The 17,024-nt window shown below is 37.7% G+C and overlaps 3 protein-coding genes and 1 long non-coding RNA gene across 18 annotated transcripts; 2 read left to right on the forward strand and 2 right to left on the reverse strand.

Moving 5' to 3' along the window:
• Nucleotides 1-21: 21 nt before the first annotated feature.
• Nucleotides 22-1,358, reverse strand: LOC148920215 (uncharacterized). The gene is made up of 3 exons (XR_016124693.1): nucleotides 1,248-1,358; nucleotides 157-306; nucleotides 22-67 (listed from the first exon to the last, which is right to left on the reverse strand). It is a non-coding gene; the product is annotated as an uncharacterized LOC148920215 (long non-coding RNA).
• Nucleotides 1,357-2,347, reverse strand: LOC148920216 (uncharacterized). Its single transcript, XM_089044566.1, has one exon. The coding sequence runs from the start codon at nucleotides 2,002-2,004 to the stop codon at nucleotides 1,357-1,359; it is 648 nt and encodes a 215-aa protein (XP_088900692.1). The 5' UTR covers nucleotides 2,005-2,347.
• A 1,953-nt stretch (nucleotides 2,348-4,300) lies between these two features.
• Nucleotides 4,301-11,202, forward strand: LOC148920217 (uncharacterized). Of its 15 annotated transcripts, none has more exons than XR_016123989.1 (8): nucleotides 4,301-4,588; nucleotides 4,690-4,757; nucleotides 6,447-6,548; nucleotides 6,740-6,864; nucleotides 9,935-9,992; nucleotides 10,071-10,129; nucleotides 10,547-10,867; nucleotides 11,060-11,202. XR_016123989.1 is itself a non-coding variant. In XM_089045645.1 (4 exons), the coding sequence occupies exons 1-4, from the start codon at nucleotides 4,491-4,493 to the stop codon at nucleotides 6,778-6,780; spliced, it is 309 nt and encodes a 102-aa protein (XP_088901771.1). In that variant the 5' UTR covers nucleotides 4,301-4,490; the 3' UTR covers nucleotides 6,781-9,685. The 15 variants fall into 15 exon arrangements, 1 of the variants encoding a protein (XP_088901771.1); XR_016123990.1 differs by having other exon boundaries at nucleotides 10,550-10,867; XR_016123991.1 differs by having other exon boundaries at nucleotides 10,686-10,867.
• Nucleotides 11,203-13,971: 2,769 nt separating this feature from the next.
• Nucleotides 13,972-16,204, forward strand: LOC148920218 (uncharacterized). Its single transcript, XM_089046950.1, has one exon. It carries the CDS (start codon nucleotides 14,195-14,197, stop codon nucleotides 15,971-15,973), a length of 1,779 nt encoding a protein of 592 aa, XP_088903076.1. The 5' UTR covers nucleotides 13,972-14,194; the 3' UTR covers nucleotides 15,974-16,204.
• The last annotated feature ends 820 nt before the right edge of the window (nucleotides 16,205-17,024 follow it).

The raw sequence follows: 17,024 nt of genomic DNA on the forward strand, positions 1-17,024 counted from the left end.
CTTTGTCACCCCAAGTCAATCGCTGCTGCTTGTCAATTACAGATGGCCGGATAAGTTGCACATCAACCTGCAATTTACGCAGACAATAGAAATATCAGTAAACTTATAAAATTATATTTTCATATGCCTAAGATTATCATTACAAACTGAACTAACCTCACGGTTTTCGAAGACTTGGCTCATGAGCTCATAAAAACGCGGCAAAGTGTTGCTCCTCCAATGTAGTATACGAGGGATGTAGGCATTATGTTCGTGCACCACCAAATGTAGTGCAGCCAACGCTGGAAATACCTCATAAGCCCAAATCTGGTTTGAGGAAGAAAAGCCTTAGAGATCACATGCTATAACCTTAAATAGGGCATGAAAAGCCAAGAATACAATAAAGAGAAATAATTAGCATGTATTAATTGCAGTCTAAACCTTGCCCTATGATTGACAAAAGTTAAACGAAATACAGCCATCTAGAGATGCATAGAGGCTAAAAGTGGTTCGGGCCACATTAGTCATTAGTCTAAGAGCATTCAACACAAATCAGGAAAAACAGATTATTTCCTAATATCCAATATCCCCCACTTACATAAAGGGGTGAAAATGTAAACTTGTTTTTCTGACAACTTATTTCTATAATGAGGTCATTAGTGTTAACTTAGGGTTGTTGATAGAAAAACACGGGGCTCATCATCAATATTAATGATATAATATTCAGCAAAAACAGAATAATATTACTAATTAAATAAAATAAAACCTTCTGTCCATTTTCTATTCTTGAATTCCCTTCTACCCCTGACCCCCTCCCTTGAATGTTTCTCCCCTTTCCCATCAATTTTTTAACTTTGCAAATTATTATATTTCTTTGTAGAATTCTTTTTTTAAATACCACAGCCGCCCAGAACAGCCACCCAATTTGCTCTCTCTCTCTCTCTCTCTCTCTCTCTCTCACACAAAATATCTATCAACACACACACACACACAAACACAATATCATTAGTCAAAAGAATCTATCAAAAAACAATAACAGTGGACAGAGTTCCTTTTATTCGTCTTCATCCTTCAACAACTAAACCAATCAATCCCCCAAATAAGTAATAATTACAGAAAATAAACATGAACAAATGATGTTTTAGCTCCTCCAATGCAGCTCTCAATTTCTCTCTCTCTCTCTCTCTCTCTCTCCCCCATTACTGTTTTAGAACCCATTACTGTAAACAAATGATATTTAACTTCAACAGGAATCGAAATGTGCTCACCTGAAGTGCAAAGGCAAAACCCTTTAGGTGGTACTCTCTTGGTCTACCGGTTGCCGTTGTCTTTACTTGCTTTTCAGATTTTTTTGTTTTCGAAGCTTTTTGGGCCCTTTCACTCACTGTAATCTGCACACAGTGCCCTCAGTGATGGCGCATTTGTCTTCGCATAAGACACAGCACCCCATGGATATTTACCAAAATCTTCAAGGTCTTCCGCCAACTTCAAATATCGCATGTCAATGTGGACATGTTTTTCACTGCCCAACAGCACAAACACAAAGTATACAAAGCCGAGCTTCAATGCATCATCCGCATCAGCGCGATCGCGGAAGGCTTTTTCTAATTCCAACAGGCTCACTGTTTTATTGTTGCCAAAATACTTCCTTTTCAATGAGCAGATTGTCATTCTGGGAATCGGAATAAAGGGAAGGTTTCCAAACCTTAGCCCTGTGACGACGCAAAATTGCTGGGGTGTGAATTGGATCACCTTATTGCCAACAATGAATTTGATCCCGTTCACTTGGGAAACAGTCTTCGGATCAGCTTTCCTCAGCAACAATCCGTGTACAATTGGCGACGTCCACTTCAGGTCCTCGATGAGTAGGAGATGCCCAAAACAACTCTGTTCGAAGGTTCGTAGCTGTTGCTCACTGAATTTCTCTTTTATCGTACTTATTGCACTCTTTGTATGGGATAGCGCCAATGCTTTTCCTTGGAACTTTTCTTCCTCTCCAATCATCAACTTAATTGGCGAAACCATGTTTCCCTGCACGGCATTATTATTAAAAAAAATTCAGTCCGTTGCAATCTGGACAATAACAAGCAATACACAATTCAACGGCCTATTATAGGATATTAAGTGAAAATTAAACACAAATTACAGCACATGAACCACAATAAATTCCCACACTAAATATGCATCATAAAATGAAACTGAAAACACGCATCACAAACGAACCAATCCTACATGACAAATAGCAACTTGAGGCACTTCGTCATCCATAGCATGAAAATCAATCAGACCAATAGAAGTTTCATCCAAGCATGAAGTAATTCACAGTTAAAATACAGAAATTTGCAATCTCTCTAATTACTAAACTTCACAAAATCAGTCACAGGTTAGTGAAATTATCCTTTTCAAATGAAAACCGTACAAAAAGACAAACTAGTCAATAACAAATACAAAACCTACCTTAGAATCACTCGTTTTGCACACAGACCCGAATTGGAAATCGCAGAAACACCTAAACAAAAGCTGGAATTCATGCGTGAGAGGATTGAGAATGAGGAGGAAGTATGTGAAAAAGTCGAACCGAAACCAAGAATTTGGGTTTTGAGGCCCTGAAAGAGCAGAGAAGAAGAGAAAGGCGTCCATTGAAAACATGAAAAGAGAGGGAACGAGAGATTGTTGAAGGGAGAGAGCATTTAACGAAGCAACCCTCTCTTTCACCTTCAAGAACCCCCTCAACAAACCCTAACATTGACTACAAAGAGAGAAAGAGAGAGTGCCATTATATTTTCCCACTTCCTTCTTTTATATTTTCTCTTCACAAGGCTTCCTAAAAAATGCCATTAAACTACTTGTCTCTCACTCAGTTTTTCATGTGTCCTTCAAATTACTTGTCTCTCACTCCAATTTCTGTCTCACAAGGATTTAAGTCTTTACCTTACATGATCATTGACAATTAACTAAATATCTACACACACATCTCCAAACACCAGATAATCATCACAGCTGAAGCTACAATAGGAATGTGCAGTAGCAGAAGCCTAATTCAGAACAATTCAACAAGAAGACATCAGGAAACAATTTATTGACTTCAACGTATAATGTCATGGAACATCCTATCAATTAGTGGCAACCACAATCATGACTCCAATATGCCCTCCTTTCAAATGTAAGGAAATTAATGAAATTGGCACCATCCCTTCAGTTTTTCCTTAACAAAATCAGAGGTTTGTATGTATTGTATGTGTTATCAATATCAAAGATAAATGAATAAATAAACCATCAAAACTGTAAAAAATGTTTCTTACACATGTATAATTCAAAAATTAAAAGTTCACCTCATAAACAGAGTTGTCTAACTATCCATACACAAAAAAGACAAGCAAAAGCTTAAAGAGTTAGCTTATAGCAAAATCCATGGCCCCATTTCTCTAAACCACACCTGCTGGTGGCATGTTCCCATCTTCACTCATTTCCCACTTTGTTTTAAGCATACAATGATCAAGCACAAAACAGCAAACTTTTAAAGAACTCATATTACACCACATATGGTTCCTTGCCCTTTGTTTAGACATTGAATATTCATCCCCAAACTGAAATTCCAAATAATCACAAGAGAATATGAAAAACATAGAGAACTTATCCAATATGCAAGCCCTTAAGTTAGCAAACAGAGTTAAAGCAAAACCAATTTTAGTGAAACCCCTAAACCCTATACCCATTTCAGAAAACCCACTAAACCAATTTCAGAGAAACCCCCAAACCCTAAACCAATTTCAAACAACCCCGTCAACCAATTTCAAACAACCCCGTCAACCAATTTCAAACAAACCCATAAACCCTAAGCCGTAAAAGAATTCGATGAGCGATGACATTTCTTTGTGAATGATGGCGTTGTTCTTCGATGCATGATTTATTTGGGAGAGGAAGGCAGACGAGAGATGAGAGAGTTAGAGCTGAGAGACGAGAGAGTTAGAGCTGAGAGACGAGAGAGTGAGAGCGAGTGACCAGAGAGTGAAGATGAAGAGACGAGCGACGGAGAGCTGATGGGCGGGAGGTCAATTTCAGAAAATGTGTTAGGAGAGCAATAAGGGTACAATAATTTTCTATTTATAGTTGATAGTTATAAAAAAATTGGGAAGGGATGGTATTTTTAGTTAAACTTATTAAAGGGGTGGCACTGAGGGTCATTTCCCAATTATATATATACTAAAATTGAGTCCACGAATTCACTGTTCATAGACTGTAGCTTAGGAATAGTGAAGTGACGATTTTGCCCTTTATTGAATTTTTCCTTATGTTCCCTTTTTGCCCCTTTCCATTTGCATCTCTTTCAATTAGAACATTTCGTTCGCTCTCAGCTTTCCAGTCCGTTTCGAACCAGTTGGTTGGGGGCAGCCATGGAAGATCAGAGCTCACTGTTCTGCATGCGTGGGGGGCCGTCGATTTAGGTTTGGGGAGGCGCACTGCAAATCCAGCCGCCCTTTTGGTCTTTATCTCATCGGTTCTTCTCTCAGATGTTGCGTTCGTGTGTTGCCGTTCCAGATGCGCTTCATTCTTCTTCTCATCGCACGGGTTTAGCTCAAAGGATTTCTGGGTTTCATAAAAAAAAAAGGTTGGTTTTAACGTTCTTTTGGTTTTCTAGGTTGGTTTATTCATTTGTCATGTCGAAAATTGAGAAGTAAATCAGGAATTGAGTTTGGTTTGTTGTTACAGGGAGGAAGATCTAAGGAAAAAGAACTGGAGTAATCAATATGAGAACCCCCAGTATGCTCATCAATCTGGTAATTGATGTCTGTGTGGTTGATATTCTGTTTGCGTGTGGTTATAGACTCCTCCTTTTTTTTTCTTTTTTTCTTTTTATGACTCCAAATCAGAATTATAACTCTAATAGATGTTATAGATTTTCTGTTTGCGTGTGTGGTTATAGATTTTCTGTTTCAATAGTACTCTGATATATATATTTTTTTATGTTTAACTACGAGTTTGTCATACATATGTGTGTTTAATGTCATGAAGAGGTCTTTGCAAGTAAGACTTTGTAATTATTTGTTGAATGTTATGTTTCTTCTCTTGCTTGGCCTCTCCTTTAGAAGTAGTTTATGGGCACAAACCACCAAAGCTTAGTTACTGTGTTATTGGGTCAAGCTCTATACCACAGGTTGACAAGAGCTAAGGAATTGATTCCATTTTAAAGTAGTTGTGTCACAATTACATGAAGCTCAAGGCACATGAAATTTTGCAGATAAGAAGCGGTGAGATAGCGTTTTTCTGGTTGGAGATTAGGTCTATTTCTCTGCCTACACCCACATAGCCAATGCTGTTACGCTTTCACCTTGAGGTTACAGCCCTTTTTAGATTTTGGAAAGAATTGGAGCACTGGCTTACAAACTAAAAATTCCTGCTTCAACCAAACTAAAGACTGTTTGAGGGTGAGATATGCAATTGCAACTGTGGGTTTCATTGTTACTTATTATTAACTATACAAATCAAGGAAACAAATAAGTTTTCAGCATCTGTTATTTCCATTGCCATGTAGTCTAATACGAATTAAACTGTAGTTACGCATATTATTTATTATATATTTCATACTATTCATATATGACCATGCCTAATTGGATTCATGGATACATATTGTTCATCGTTTAAGGATGGATATTATTATCATTTAAGTTCTTCAACTCTATAGGCTATATGATGAACAATAATCTAATTGATTTGAAGGTAAATTGTTAGGATATAGAAATTTTCTGGTGTAATATCTATATAAATTGTTAGTTTTAAAGGTACTGCACTCCTTCCCCAACTCTCTTGTGTATCGTCATATATAAAATCACCGGCTTATTTGAGTTGCTTTACCTATTTATCCTATGATTGTGCCCCCTTTTTTTTAAAATTAAAAAAAAGAAAAACCTGGCTTCTTGAACTGAACTATGGGAATTTTTTTTTTAATAAATTTTTTTTCCAGAGTAGTGCTGAAGTCTGTTTTTTGACATGGTTCCTTAACTTCAAATGCAATGAAATTTTGATGTGATGAAGTTTTATGTTTCTATTTCTGATCTGGAAAGTTTCGCACTATTTTGACTCACACTGAATTTTTAGTGAATTTCCCAAGTTGAAGTGTTCCTGCCCAAACTGTTTAACAAAATATTTATTTGGTCATCTTTGATTAACTGGAAAACTACTTCATACCCTTTTTGTTGAATTGTGTTTTATGCTTAGCAATGGTTGAAGACCAAATTGAAGTGCCTCGAAAATTATCTTCAAGACTTCTAGTTTTTCACTAGGATCATCCTCTGTTAGCTTGTGTTTTCACTTTTAAAGAATTTTTCATGTTATTTTATTTCAATTCAATCCTCTTTTTCTACATTTAGATCTCTTTTTATTTCAATTCTTCATTGTATTCTAGTGGCACTTGGTAATGTTTATGCAGGCATGTGATCTAAATTCCATTTTCCTTTTATGAAATTCAGGGTTTATTATGATGGGGTTTCTAAATATAGTTTGGATGATGCAACTGTTTCTTTCACAAGATGCAAAGATTTTCTTTATGGCTGGAAATGCCATGAATGTAGGTATGTTTTCCCAATGAGCGCGAGGGGTTGATAATTCTGATCTTGTTTTGATGTTCTTTTCCTAATTAGATTAGATCTTGCTGTTAGCTAAAGTTGCAAGCTCTGAGTTTGGTATCATCTTTTGACCATATAGTTTTTGGTTAGGGGTGGTTTGCATTCTTTCCTTGTTATTGCATTCTTGATACCCTCAGGTTCAGACATACTACAGCAGGTTGAGGCTACTAAGCTATAGAGGTGCAGACATACTATTACTACAGCAGATCTGTAAACACCTAGATGGCAGCTGAATGTGGAGACCAAGTACAAATTGTGGAAGGTACAACTATAGGTTAATGCTTTGGATATGGTATTTTGTAATTATAGGTTAATGCTATGGATATGGTATTTTGTATGGATATAGTAGGAATCAAGATTGGTAAACAATGTAATTACTTTTGAATCTTCAAGTTTTATGATATAAACTATTATGGTTGTTTTTCTAGTTAAAATCGTTGTAGAGCTGTTGAAAACTAAAAAAAAAAAACGAAGGGTCAATAATATTTGTAGAAAGTCAAACTATTTGTTGGCTTTTCACTTCAGCATAAGCACAAAAAACGAATGCGTAAACCATAATTTGCAACAGCAATGGCATATTTTTTGAAGTGGTAAGTCAGAACACGCTTTAGTATAAACAAAACTATTGATGCTATAATTAGTATTTAGCATCAGTTTTAATATATTCCCTGATGCTATTCAAGGTTTAAGGCATCGGAGGTCAACGCTTTTTTGGCACATGGTAACAACTTACGCATCGGTGATTATAAAATACTGAAGTTGTAAATAATCTTTAGCGACGGATAATATCCGAAGCGTATGACTATACCTTTTGCATCGGGTCCCAATACTTCGGTTTTGGGGTACCTTTATCAACGGATATTATCTGAAGCTAAAGGTCAATTTTCACGTAGTGTAGGTTAGACTGAGTTGAATGACAAAGTCGGCCTTTTTTTAGTTGTGTTACATTCTTAATTTTGAATTATAAATTATTTTTTATAGAGAGTAGCATAATATGTATAGATTGGTTTGAGGCCCTAGGCGGTTGCTTGCCTGCTTATGCCCAAGGCCTTCTGTGGCATTATCTCTTCGTTTGCTGAGGGTTCGTCCATTCCTCAATTATCAAGTTTTTCTCTCATCTCAATGGTCATGGGTTTTCTTTTTCATTTTAATTTTGATGGGTGAGGCTGGATTTATTAGTAGGGTCTCAATTTTACATCGCTTCCTTGTCAAGGCTGGATTTATTAGTAGGGTTTCATTGTTACTTATTATTAACTATACAAATCAAGGAAACAAATAAGTTTTCAGCATCTGTAATTTCCATTGCCCTGTAGTCTAATACGAATTAAACTGTAGTTACTCATATTATTTATTATATATTTCATACTATTCATATATGACCATGCCTAATTGGATTCATGGATACATATTGTTCATCGTTTAAGGATGGATATTATTGTCATTTAAGTTCTTCAACTCTATAGGCTATATGATGAAGAATAATATAATTGGTTTGAGTAGGAACCCATCCACAAAAGAGCGTTTACTTCCTATTTGTAAGGTTTCTCATTTTCTTATATAAAAACAAAACTGCTATATTTCTAGTCCGCAGATACTTTTAACGAAAATTCTGTGGTGCATCGGCTGTACTGGTGCAGCCAGTTATCCAAGGGCCAGTATTGCATTTTAAAAATGAAGGGCTAAGATTGAATGACCTGAAGACTTGTTGTGCCCTTTGTTATTAAATTTCACGTGACATACACGTGACTGAGAAAACAAGTAAAAGGCTTCAACGAAAGCGTGGAAGCCCTCGCATGCACTGGAGCTGCTTATCTCTTCAATCCATCTCTCTCTCTTGGAAATCCAATCCTCATCTATGTCCCCAAATCAGAATCTGGGAGTCTCACCTCTGCCGACGCCGAGATGCAACAGTCATCGGACATCCACGCAAGGTTTGCCGGCTTAGTTGTCTTCTTTTTCCATCGGTTCAATTCAGAAGATTACTCGGTTTTTGTCTTTGAAGAATCTTTATCAAGAAGCTTGGAAGCAATTGGGTTTTGGGGTTGATACATCTGGCAGATCACCACATGCTCTCCATTTGTTTGCTGAAATGTCACACTCATGTTGGGTATGCAATGGCGGTACTGCACTTCTTGATTTTGATCTTGGCTGCCATATGGGCATTCGAGACAATGGTGGTGGTGAGTTTCTCACGAGTTGCTTCATTGGAGGGTTCATGACAGAGAGCTTCGCCAGGACTTGTACTTGCTTTGTTTTGTTCCTGTTCAAGAAGCCTCTACGCCAACTCAAAAATTGCTCAAGGTTATGGTGATACAGGGCTTTGTCAAGAATTGTTCAGTTGTCATTTTCCTTGATTCTGGTAGTTCACGAAATTTCATTGGTTTGGCACTATTCAAGTGGTTAGGGTCCAGGATTATGATTTTGTCCACACTGTTTTTACTCTTCCGTTGGGTAATTGCATTCTTGATTTTGACCTTGGCTACCGTCCGGGCATACGTGACCAAGGTGGTGGATTTGAAGTTGATAATGGGCATACTGGAAAAGAAGAAAATTTCTGCAAGGTTTATGGCTATGAGCTTGAGTCGTTGAGAGCTTTACTTCTTTCTCCCAGGGCTCATTCCAAAGGACTTGGAGCCATTGATGTGTTAGTGAGCTTTCCAATAATTGGGGAGTTTTATGTGGGTGGGCTGCCAATCCAGCAGCAGTGAGACCATGAGTATTGTTTGGTTCAGCATCTTTGTAATTGCATGCTCTGATGGTGGCCTTGTTCAAGCCAACCAGTTGATATATTGCTACAACAATATGAGTTCAATGGCACACATCCATCACTGAAATGGCAGCAACTTGTTGGTTCGAATTCCAGAATTTCATCCTTGAGGACAAGGATTGTTTTTGTGGGGAGGGTAGATAGGAATCTCTATATAAGCTGGAACTAGGGTTAGTTGTTAACCATTAGTTAGGCTATGTTTAGTTGACAGTTGGTTAGGTTAACTCTATATTAACTAAGTGAGTCTGTATTTGAGGGAGTTAGTTGAGAAATTGTATCTTGTTCTTTGTGAAAGAAATAATATCATTGTTCTTGAGATATTGAGTTAAGGTAGAAGGCAGGTACTATCAATTTATACCTAAACCTAAACCTAAGATCGAAGTGGAGGATAACGCAGGGGCCAACGCACAACGATGGCTTCCTGCACACTAGGCTTCACTTTCTCACCTGCTTCCCGTGTAATCTCTCTCTCTCTGTGAAATAATTGGGCAAAAATAAAACTAAATGCATACGAAACTCCAATTCTCAATTTGTGCATTGATCCTTCTTATCTTTTTGGCTGCAGAGGGTGCAACTTGAGAGTGGAAAATTCAATGTTTTCCAACTCCTCCTTTAGGCCACAGGTTACAAATTGTTGTCATTTCTCAGTGTGTTTTTTTAGCTTTCTTCCCAATTTGGTTTTAATTATAAACATTTTGCAGGTAACTTCCGGAATGCAAAAAATGGCAGTAGTTGGCGAATGTAGTGCCGAAGGAAATTGGTACGAAAGAGAAAACTCCAATTGACTGCTTGCGTAATCTTTCTTGTTAATAGTGTGAATTATATGACAAAACAAAGAAATTTAATTTGGGAACCCAATTTTAGAGTTTTCACATGTCTAAATTGAAGTGTTTTTGTAAGTGAAAGCTCATCATGAAAAAGGTATAGAGTTATGTAAGTTATCGTAAACTCATGTTTTCATACTCTCTCTCTCCCTAAACCCAGCTTTTGGATGCACAGTTCTGCTTCTAATTGAAGCTTAATATGATTTGGAAATTAGATTCTTTAAAGTGGGTTTTTCTTCAGGGTATTCTGAAAGCAAAACCCAACAATCTCAGCTACATTTTTTTGAAAGAATTACATAAATTGGTGGTATGTTTCTGCTATTGAGTCAAATTTTGTTTTTGGTTTTTCCTAGTAGGTAGTAGTTTCTATGACGTGGCTCTTTTGCTATGCAATCATCACGCTTCTGGTTTGTAATCTTGAATACTCCATGATTTTAATTAACATTGGCAATTGGAAAAACTGGCTATGGTTTTCTTGTGCAATCGTTTTAGGAAGGTGAATTCCCAATGTGGTTTTTTCAAGGGCTTTCAAGAGACCAACTCAATCACTTGAAAAGCTAATGGATGTTATGAGGGAAAAGCTTCCTAACACAATGGTTGCTGTTCGTATATCCGGGATGGAGCTCAGTGTCTTGGGTTGACATTACCATTTCAAAGATTGTATTGCTAAATCTGTAAGTGTATGGTTCAAATGCGATTGGTATTGGTTGCTATGATTGCCATAACTGCTATATATTGGTTGCTCTGGCTAAGGATTCAGGAAAAGAGAAATTAAGAAAAGTGCATTTTTGTTACACTGAAATATGTGTTTTGAGATACCATCACAGTGTTTAAATAATCTCTCTCTACCTCCCTCGCATTTGCAGGAAGGGGTATGCTCACTTGGACTTTTCATGCATACTTGGTGAGATTCTCACCTTCTTCTGAGAGCCTAATATTTAGGGGCTAACATTTGTGTACTCGACAAGTTAAAATTGAGCTAAACGTATTACAAAATATTTTAGGTAAAGTGTTTTCCTTGCTTATGTTTCTTTTTTGAGATCTTATTTCTTATTTATGTGACATGTAGTCTTGGTTAGAGAAAATAGATGATATGACATTTAATTTTCTATAGCTTTTAGGTACTAGTAGATTATCCGTATTGTCATGCAAATGAACATACACACAAAAGAGGCCCTCTAGCCAAAAAGAGGAAATTTGGTGATCTTTGCATACATTATAAGAGTGTGAGCCAATGAGCCTTCTAGTAAAAACAACAAAGTTAAAAACCAAAAGAAGGGCGGAATGCAATTGCATATTGTAAACTAAGAATTGCAAACAGACATTACGAAATTGCATAAATATATATATGAAATTGCATATTGTAAAATGAGAATTGCACATAGATGCTACAAAATTGCATACAAGTATATGCATATGCATATTATAAACTGAGAATTGCACACATGTGCTATCAAATATGCGATATATGCCCAAAAACCATTAAACATGGCTAAATTGTTGATTTAGTCCTTGAACTTGTACTCAATTTTCAATTTATCTCATGACATTTTTTTATAAAATTAAGGATATGAATTTGTCTTTATCGCCAATATCTTCCCTGCCGTTTAATTACCTAATATTTTGTCCAATATGTCACTAAATATGAGGGCAAATTGGTCATTTCATACGTTAAACATAATTGAATTATGTAAAATAAAATAATATGAAAGGATGTTAAATATATGCCCTAAAGCCAAACATGTGATGGTGCTTTCTTTTCTGGATATTTCACCATCATTTATGGGTAAAATCGTTGTTTTCAACTATGATATTTAGTCTAAAATCATAATAGCACAACAATCATTGGAATATGGTTCGTATCAGGGCTATGCAATGAGACTCGATATAAGAAGACTTCTCATACTTCCACTTCATGTCATAAACATTCATGATCATATATTATCAATTGGGCATTGATCATAATCGAAAAAGTCCAATTTTCTTTTTCGTCAATTCAATGTGGCTTAATCAATCGACCATTAAGTAATAATTTTTGTTGAAAGTTTTTAAATTTATATTTGTATCAACAATCATATGTTTGATATTATTGATTTTTTTTCAATTAACAATATAGTAATAATTGGAGACAATCAACAAAGTTCAATTTTATTCCCAATAGTTCATTGGGTTAAATTAGTAGTAAATCACGAAAGTTATATTGAGTAATTTATGCCAACAAACCTACCTAAAGAAAGCTAAGCAACTCGTTCGTTGGGTAAATGATGTTGCCCATTGACCACATTACCCAACGAACTCCATGATTTACTCAACAAACATGGTATTTTACTTTGAGGAAGTAAGGAGTGCGTTCGTTGAATAAAATTGGCCATTTCTCATGAAATTGGACCCAACTAACTTACTTTTTCAAACAAATGGGCTATTTGTTCACGCGAACGCAAGGGTTGCGTTCATTGAGTAAAGTTGACCGTTCTCCAGAAAAATGAGTCTAACTAACTTACTTTTTAAACAAACGGGCTATTTGTTCTTGTGTTTGTTGACTAAAGTTGCCCGTTCTTCGGAAAAATGGGCCCCACTAACTTACTTTTTCAAACAAACGGGATATATCTTCACGCAAACGCAAAGATTGTGTTCGTTGAGTAAAGTTGCTCGTTCCCTGAAAAAATAGACCAAACTAACTTACTTTATCAAACAAACGGGCTATTTGTTCACGCGAATGCAGGGGTTGCGTTCGTTGAGTAAAGTTGCTCGTTTCCCGAAAAAATGGGCTCAATTAACTTACTTTTTCAAACAAGCGGGCTATTTGTTCACGTGAACGCAATGGGCTTCGTTTGTTGAGTAAAGTTGCTTATTCCCCGGAAAAATGGGCCCAACTAACTTACTTTTTCAAACAAACGGGCTATTTGTTCATGCAAACGCATGAGTTGTGTTGTTGAGTAAAGTTGCCCGTTCTCTGGAAAAAAAGGCCCAACTAACTTACTTTTTCAAACAAACGGACTATTTATTCACGTCAACGCAGAGGTTATGTTCGTTGAGTAAAGTTGCCCGTTCCTCGAAAAAATGGTCCCAACTAACTTACTTTTTCAAACAAACGGGCAATTTGTTCACGCGAATGCAAGAGTTGCGTTCGTTGAGTAAAATTTCCTGTTCTTCGGAAAAATGGGCCCAACTAACTTACTTTTTCAAACAAGCGAGCTATTTGTTCATGCAAATGCAGAGACTGCGTTCGTTGAGTAAAGTTGCCCGTTCCACGGAAAAATAGACCCAACTAACTTACTTTTTCAAACAAACGGGCTAAAATACCCCTGCCACGTCATCAAACTTAACAGACTTTTGAATGGAGTTAACGGTAGGGGCAATGTGGAACATCCAACCTTGGTCAAGGGGGCAAAGTGGGTCATTTTAACTTTCAGAGGATAAAGTGAGAATTGACCAATGTTTCAAGGGGGGCACTGTAGCACTTAAGCCTAATATTTATCGGAACTTCAATACTATAATCTTGTGTCATATGGACTTTTCTCGGATATTTTCACTTTTCCTCCTTGGATTTTCTTTCGTACACGTCAGTCCCACTGCCATGGCAGGAGGAATTCAGAATCATTATTGAAAAGCAATTCAGATGCATTAGTGTTTCGGTTGCCCACCCCTACCTAACGTTAAGAGTTTGTTACAACATTTTCAACGGCATTAGTTATGTCATGTGGTCGGTATGGGTGCATAATTCAAATGACAGGAGGTTTCTTTTCTGGTGTTGGAAGGACAATATTTGCATTTGATTATGTTTAGTTGAAAGTATTTTTTTGGAACTCAAAAACTGAAAAAAAATAGAGATATATTTATGTTATACTTATCTCCTATTTCTTCGGGTGAATATCTAATATTTATCTAATGTAAACAGAAAATCCTTTGTGACCAAGCAGCTGGTGAATATATAACCACCCTTCTATTCCTCACTAAAGATCAAGAGAAAGTGTTGAATTTGAATTAGAGGAATATTAGCGATGAAGAAATCAATGTCAGTGCAAGTATGTTTCACTTTCATCAGGGTTCTGAAAGTCTTGTCTCCTCCTACTCCTCCTCCGCTTCCACTGCTCGCAAGAAGATTCATGGCTTCCAACTCCAAGGGTGACAATGACATGGCCAAGAACATCTCCTCCATCTCCCCTATTTCCTACGGTGATCCCTGCCATGATCTGTTCTTCCACGTGAAATCACCAGACAACGTCGTACGACTGTGTCTCCTACCACCAGATCCCAGTGATGAAGAGCGGGAGCAGCAGAACAAGGCCACCATAAACTATCTGAAGCAACTGCTGCCGGTGGCCTGGTCCCACAATTCCCTAACCACCCTCAAGCTCATCTTCAATCTCAACTCTCTCAAGAGTCCTGGCGAAAAATATTTTCCGGCAGCCTTCTACGCGGCCACAATCTGGCTCCACCACAACCACCCCAAGACGCTATTATGCAACATCCCCTCCTTTGCCGGCTCCGGCTCCTTCTACCTCTCGATAGCTCGTTTGTGGGACCTTGTCGAGATTCTCTACGGCCTTCTTCTAGAACAAGGAGAAGAAGACTCTGCGGCGCAGAGGCTCCACCGTGACGCGCACTATAAGTTGTTGCACGACCGGGTTATGGAGGTCTTGGCGGAGGAGTTGAAGTCTGATATTGACAAATTGAAGCAGCACAGGCTGGGGATGGAATTGGAATCTGAAGATAATGATAAAGAAGATGGTACTGCTCTGCTTCTCGTTAGCCAGGCTGCAGAATGTTGCACTCCCAGCAGCCCTGAACAAGTCCGGGCTACCCGCACCGTTTTGTTGTTTGAAAGCCTTGGGAGGAGGCTTTTCCCGCCAGAATCAGATCAATCAGAAGAATGGGAACGGCTTAGGAAGGAGTTTTTGGAGCCCTTGACGGAGTATAGTCGTCAACGCATGCATCTTTATATCAATGATATGCCCTGTGTGATCAAGAAGTACTTGGAGGAGGTGAAAGCAGGCGGCAGCATCATAAAGTCGGATGCATTGCTTCCAAATGATATCGTAAGTTATGTAAAAGATAAGGATGTTGGGGAAGCAGCTGAGATTCAATGGAAGGCAATGATGGAGAACATATACCAGGGGGAGGAGAACAAATTTAAGAACTGCTTGGCAGTTTGTAACATCACCTACGCCATGAGCGCAGCACCAACCACAGAATTGGCGGCAAGTTTGGGAATTTTGGTGTCTGAATTGAGTGAAGAGCCGGCATGGAAAGGAAAGGTGATCACTCTGGGTCCATTGCCTGATAAGCTGCCGCTGCTGCATTGGATACAAGGCAATGATCTCAAGTCCAGGTACGACTTTGTGGTCAGGACATGCAGCAACAGCGAGAGCCAGGGTGTTGATTTTGATCAGGTGTGTGATTTGATTCTGGAAGTGGCTGTGAATAATAACTTGAAGGCGGAGCAGATGATCAAGAAGGTGTTTGTGTTCACCGACTCCGTAAGATTTGGTGGCTGCAGCACATCCTGGAAGACTCTGTATGAGGCAAAACGCAGCAAGTTTAAGGAGCAAGGTTACGGGGATGATGCGATGCCACACATTTTGTTTTGGAATATTTGGGACATAGCGGGGTTTATGCATCGTGTAGAAGAACCTCATCCAGGAGTGACCCTCTTGAGAGGAAACTCGAAGACATTGATCAAGTCCTTCTTGGATAACGGTGGGGAAATTGGCCGGCATCAGATCCTGGAAGCAGCCATTGCCAACAAAGAGTATCAAACTCTCTCTGTGATCGACTGAACGTAAACTGAGATTGATTGAGATCAAGATCAAGATCACATCCATTTTGGAGGAATAGGACTTGGTGATGTGATAGTTTTAGTAATCTTTTAATGTTATTTGCTTTATGCCTGTCTGTCTTACCCTAGCCTATGCTTAGCTACTAGATTTGGATTCTGTTTAACAAAATGGTTATCTGGCAACAGAGGCACTGTTTTTTTCAATAAAAATTTAAAATTAGACCTACTGTAATTCTGTACCAGTTTTGTGTTGGCGCATAGTTTCACTTGAATTGGTCGTCTTGTCTTACAATTTACAAAAGATATTTTTTGCACTGCATAATATATTCTCCCCCCTGCCATGTTTTTTGTACAAAAGATGCAGCTTTTCAGTCATAAAAAGCTACAGTCCTGAGTTGTTGTTTTTTTTTTTTTTTTTTGGGGTCAAAACAGTCCTGAGTTGATTGTACACTCAAATTTAGAAGAATCATACAGTGTTAGGTGATTTATTTTTCAAAACAATTCCTTATGTTTATTTTTCAGAAGACCCATTTCTCTTCTGGTTAGTTTTTTGTTTGTGCAGTTATATTACGTGAGGAGCTGTCTTAGGCTAGTTTATAGTGCTTGGTTATGACATATACTAAACATCTTCATCATTTTGATATCTTGTATGATGCACGACTATATGGTATTGTGCTTATAATTCCAAAATATTTGTGCAATTACTAACTCATGCAAAGAGGTAAACTGCTTAATCTATACTTCATCTCAGCATAAAATATTAAGAAGTTATTGGTTGAGAAGTTAATAAAAATGTTTTACAAGTACATACTTGTCATAGCCAGTAAATATCAAAATCATCTTGGCTTGCATTCACTAAATGGTTTTGTGTTTTAGCATCTATACATGCAGCTATGGAAGATCAAAGCTCACTATTCTGCATGCGTGGGGGGCCGTCGATTTTCGTTTGGGAAGGCGCGCTGCAAATCCAGCCGCCCTTTTGGTCTTTTGTTCCTACTTATCTTGCGTTCCCTTTTTTTGACTTCAGTTAAATTGGACATTTTAAGAACTAT

The sequence above is a fragment of the Prunus mume genome, linkage group LG2 (assembly GCF_029339155.1).
Source record: "Prunus mume cultivar Tortuosa linkage group LG2, ASM2933915v1, whole genome shotgun sequence".
NCBI classification, from domain to species: Eukaryota; Viridiplantae; Streptophyta; class Magnoliopsida; order Rosales; family Rosaceae; genus Prunus; species Prunus mume.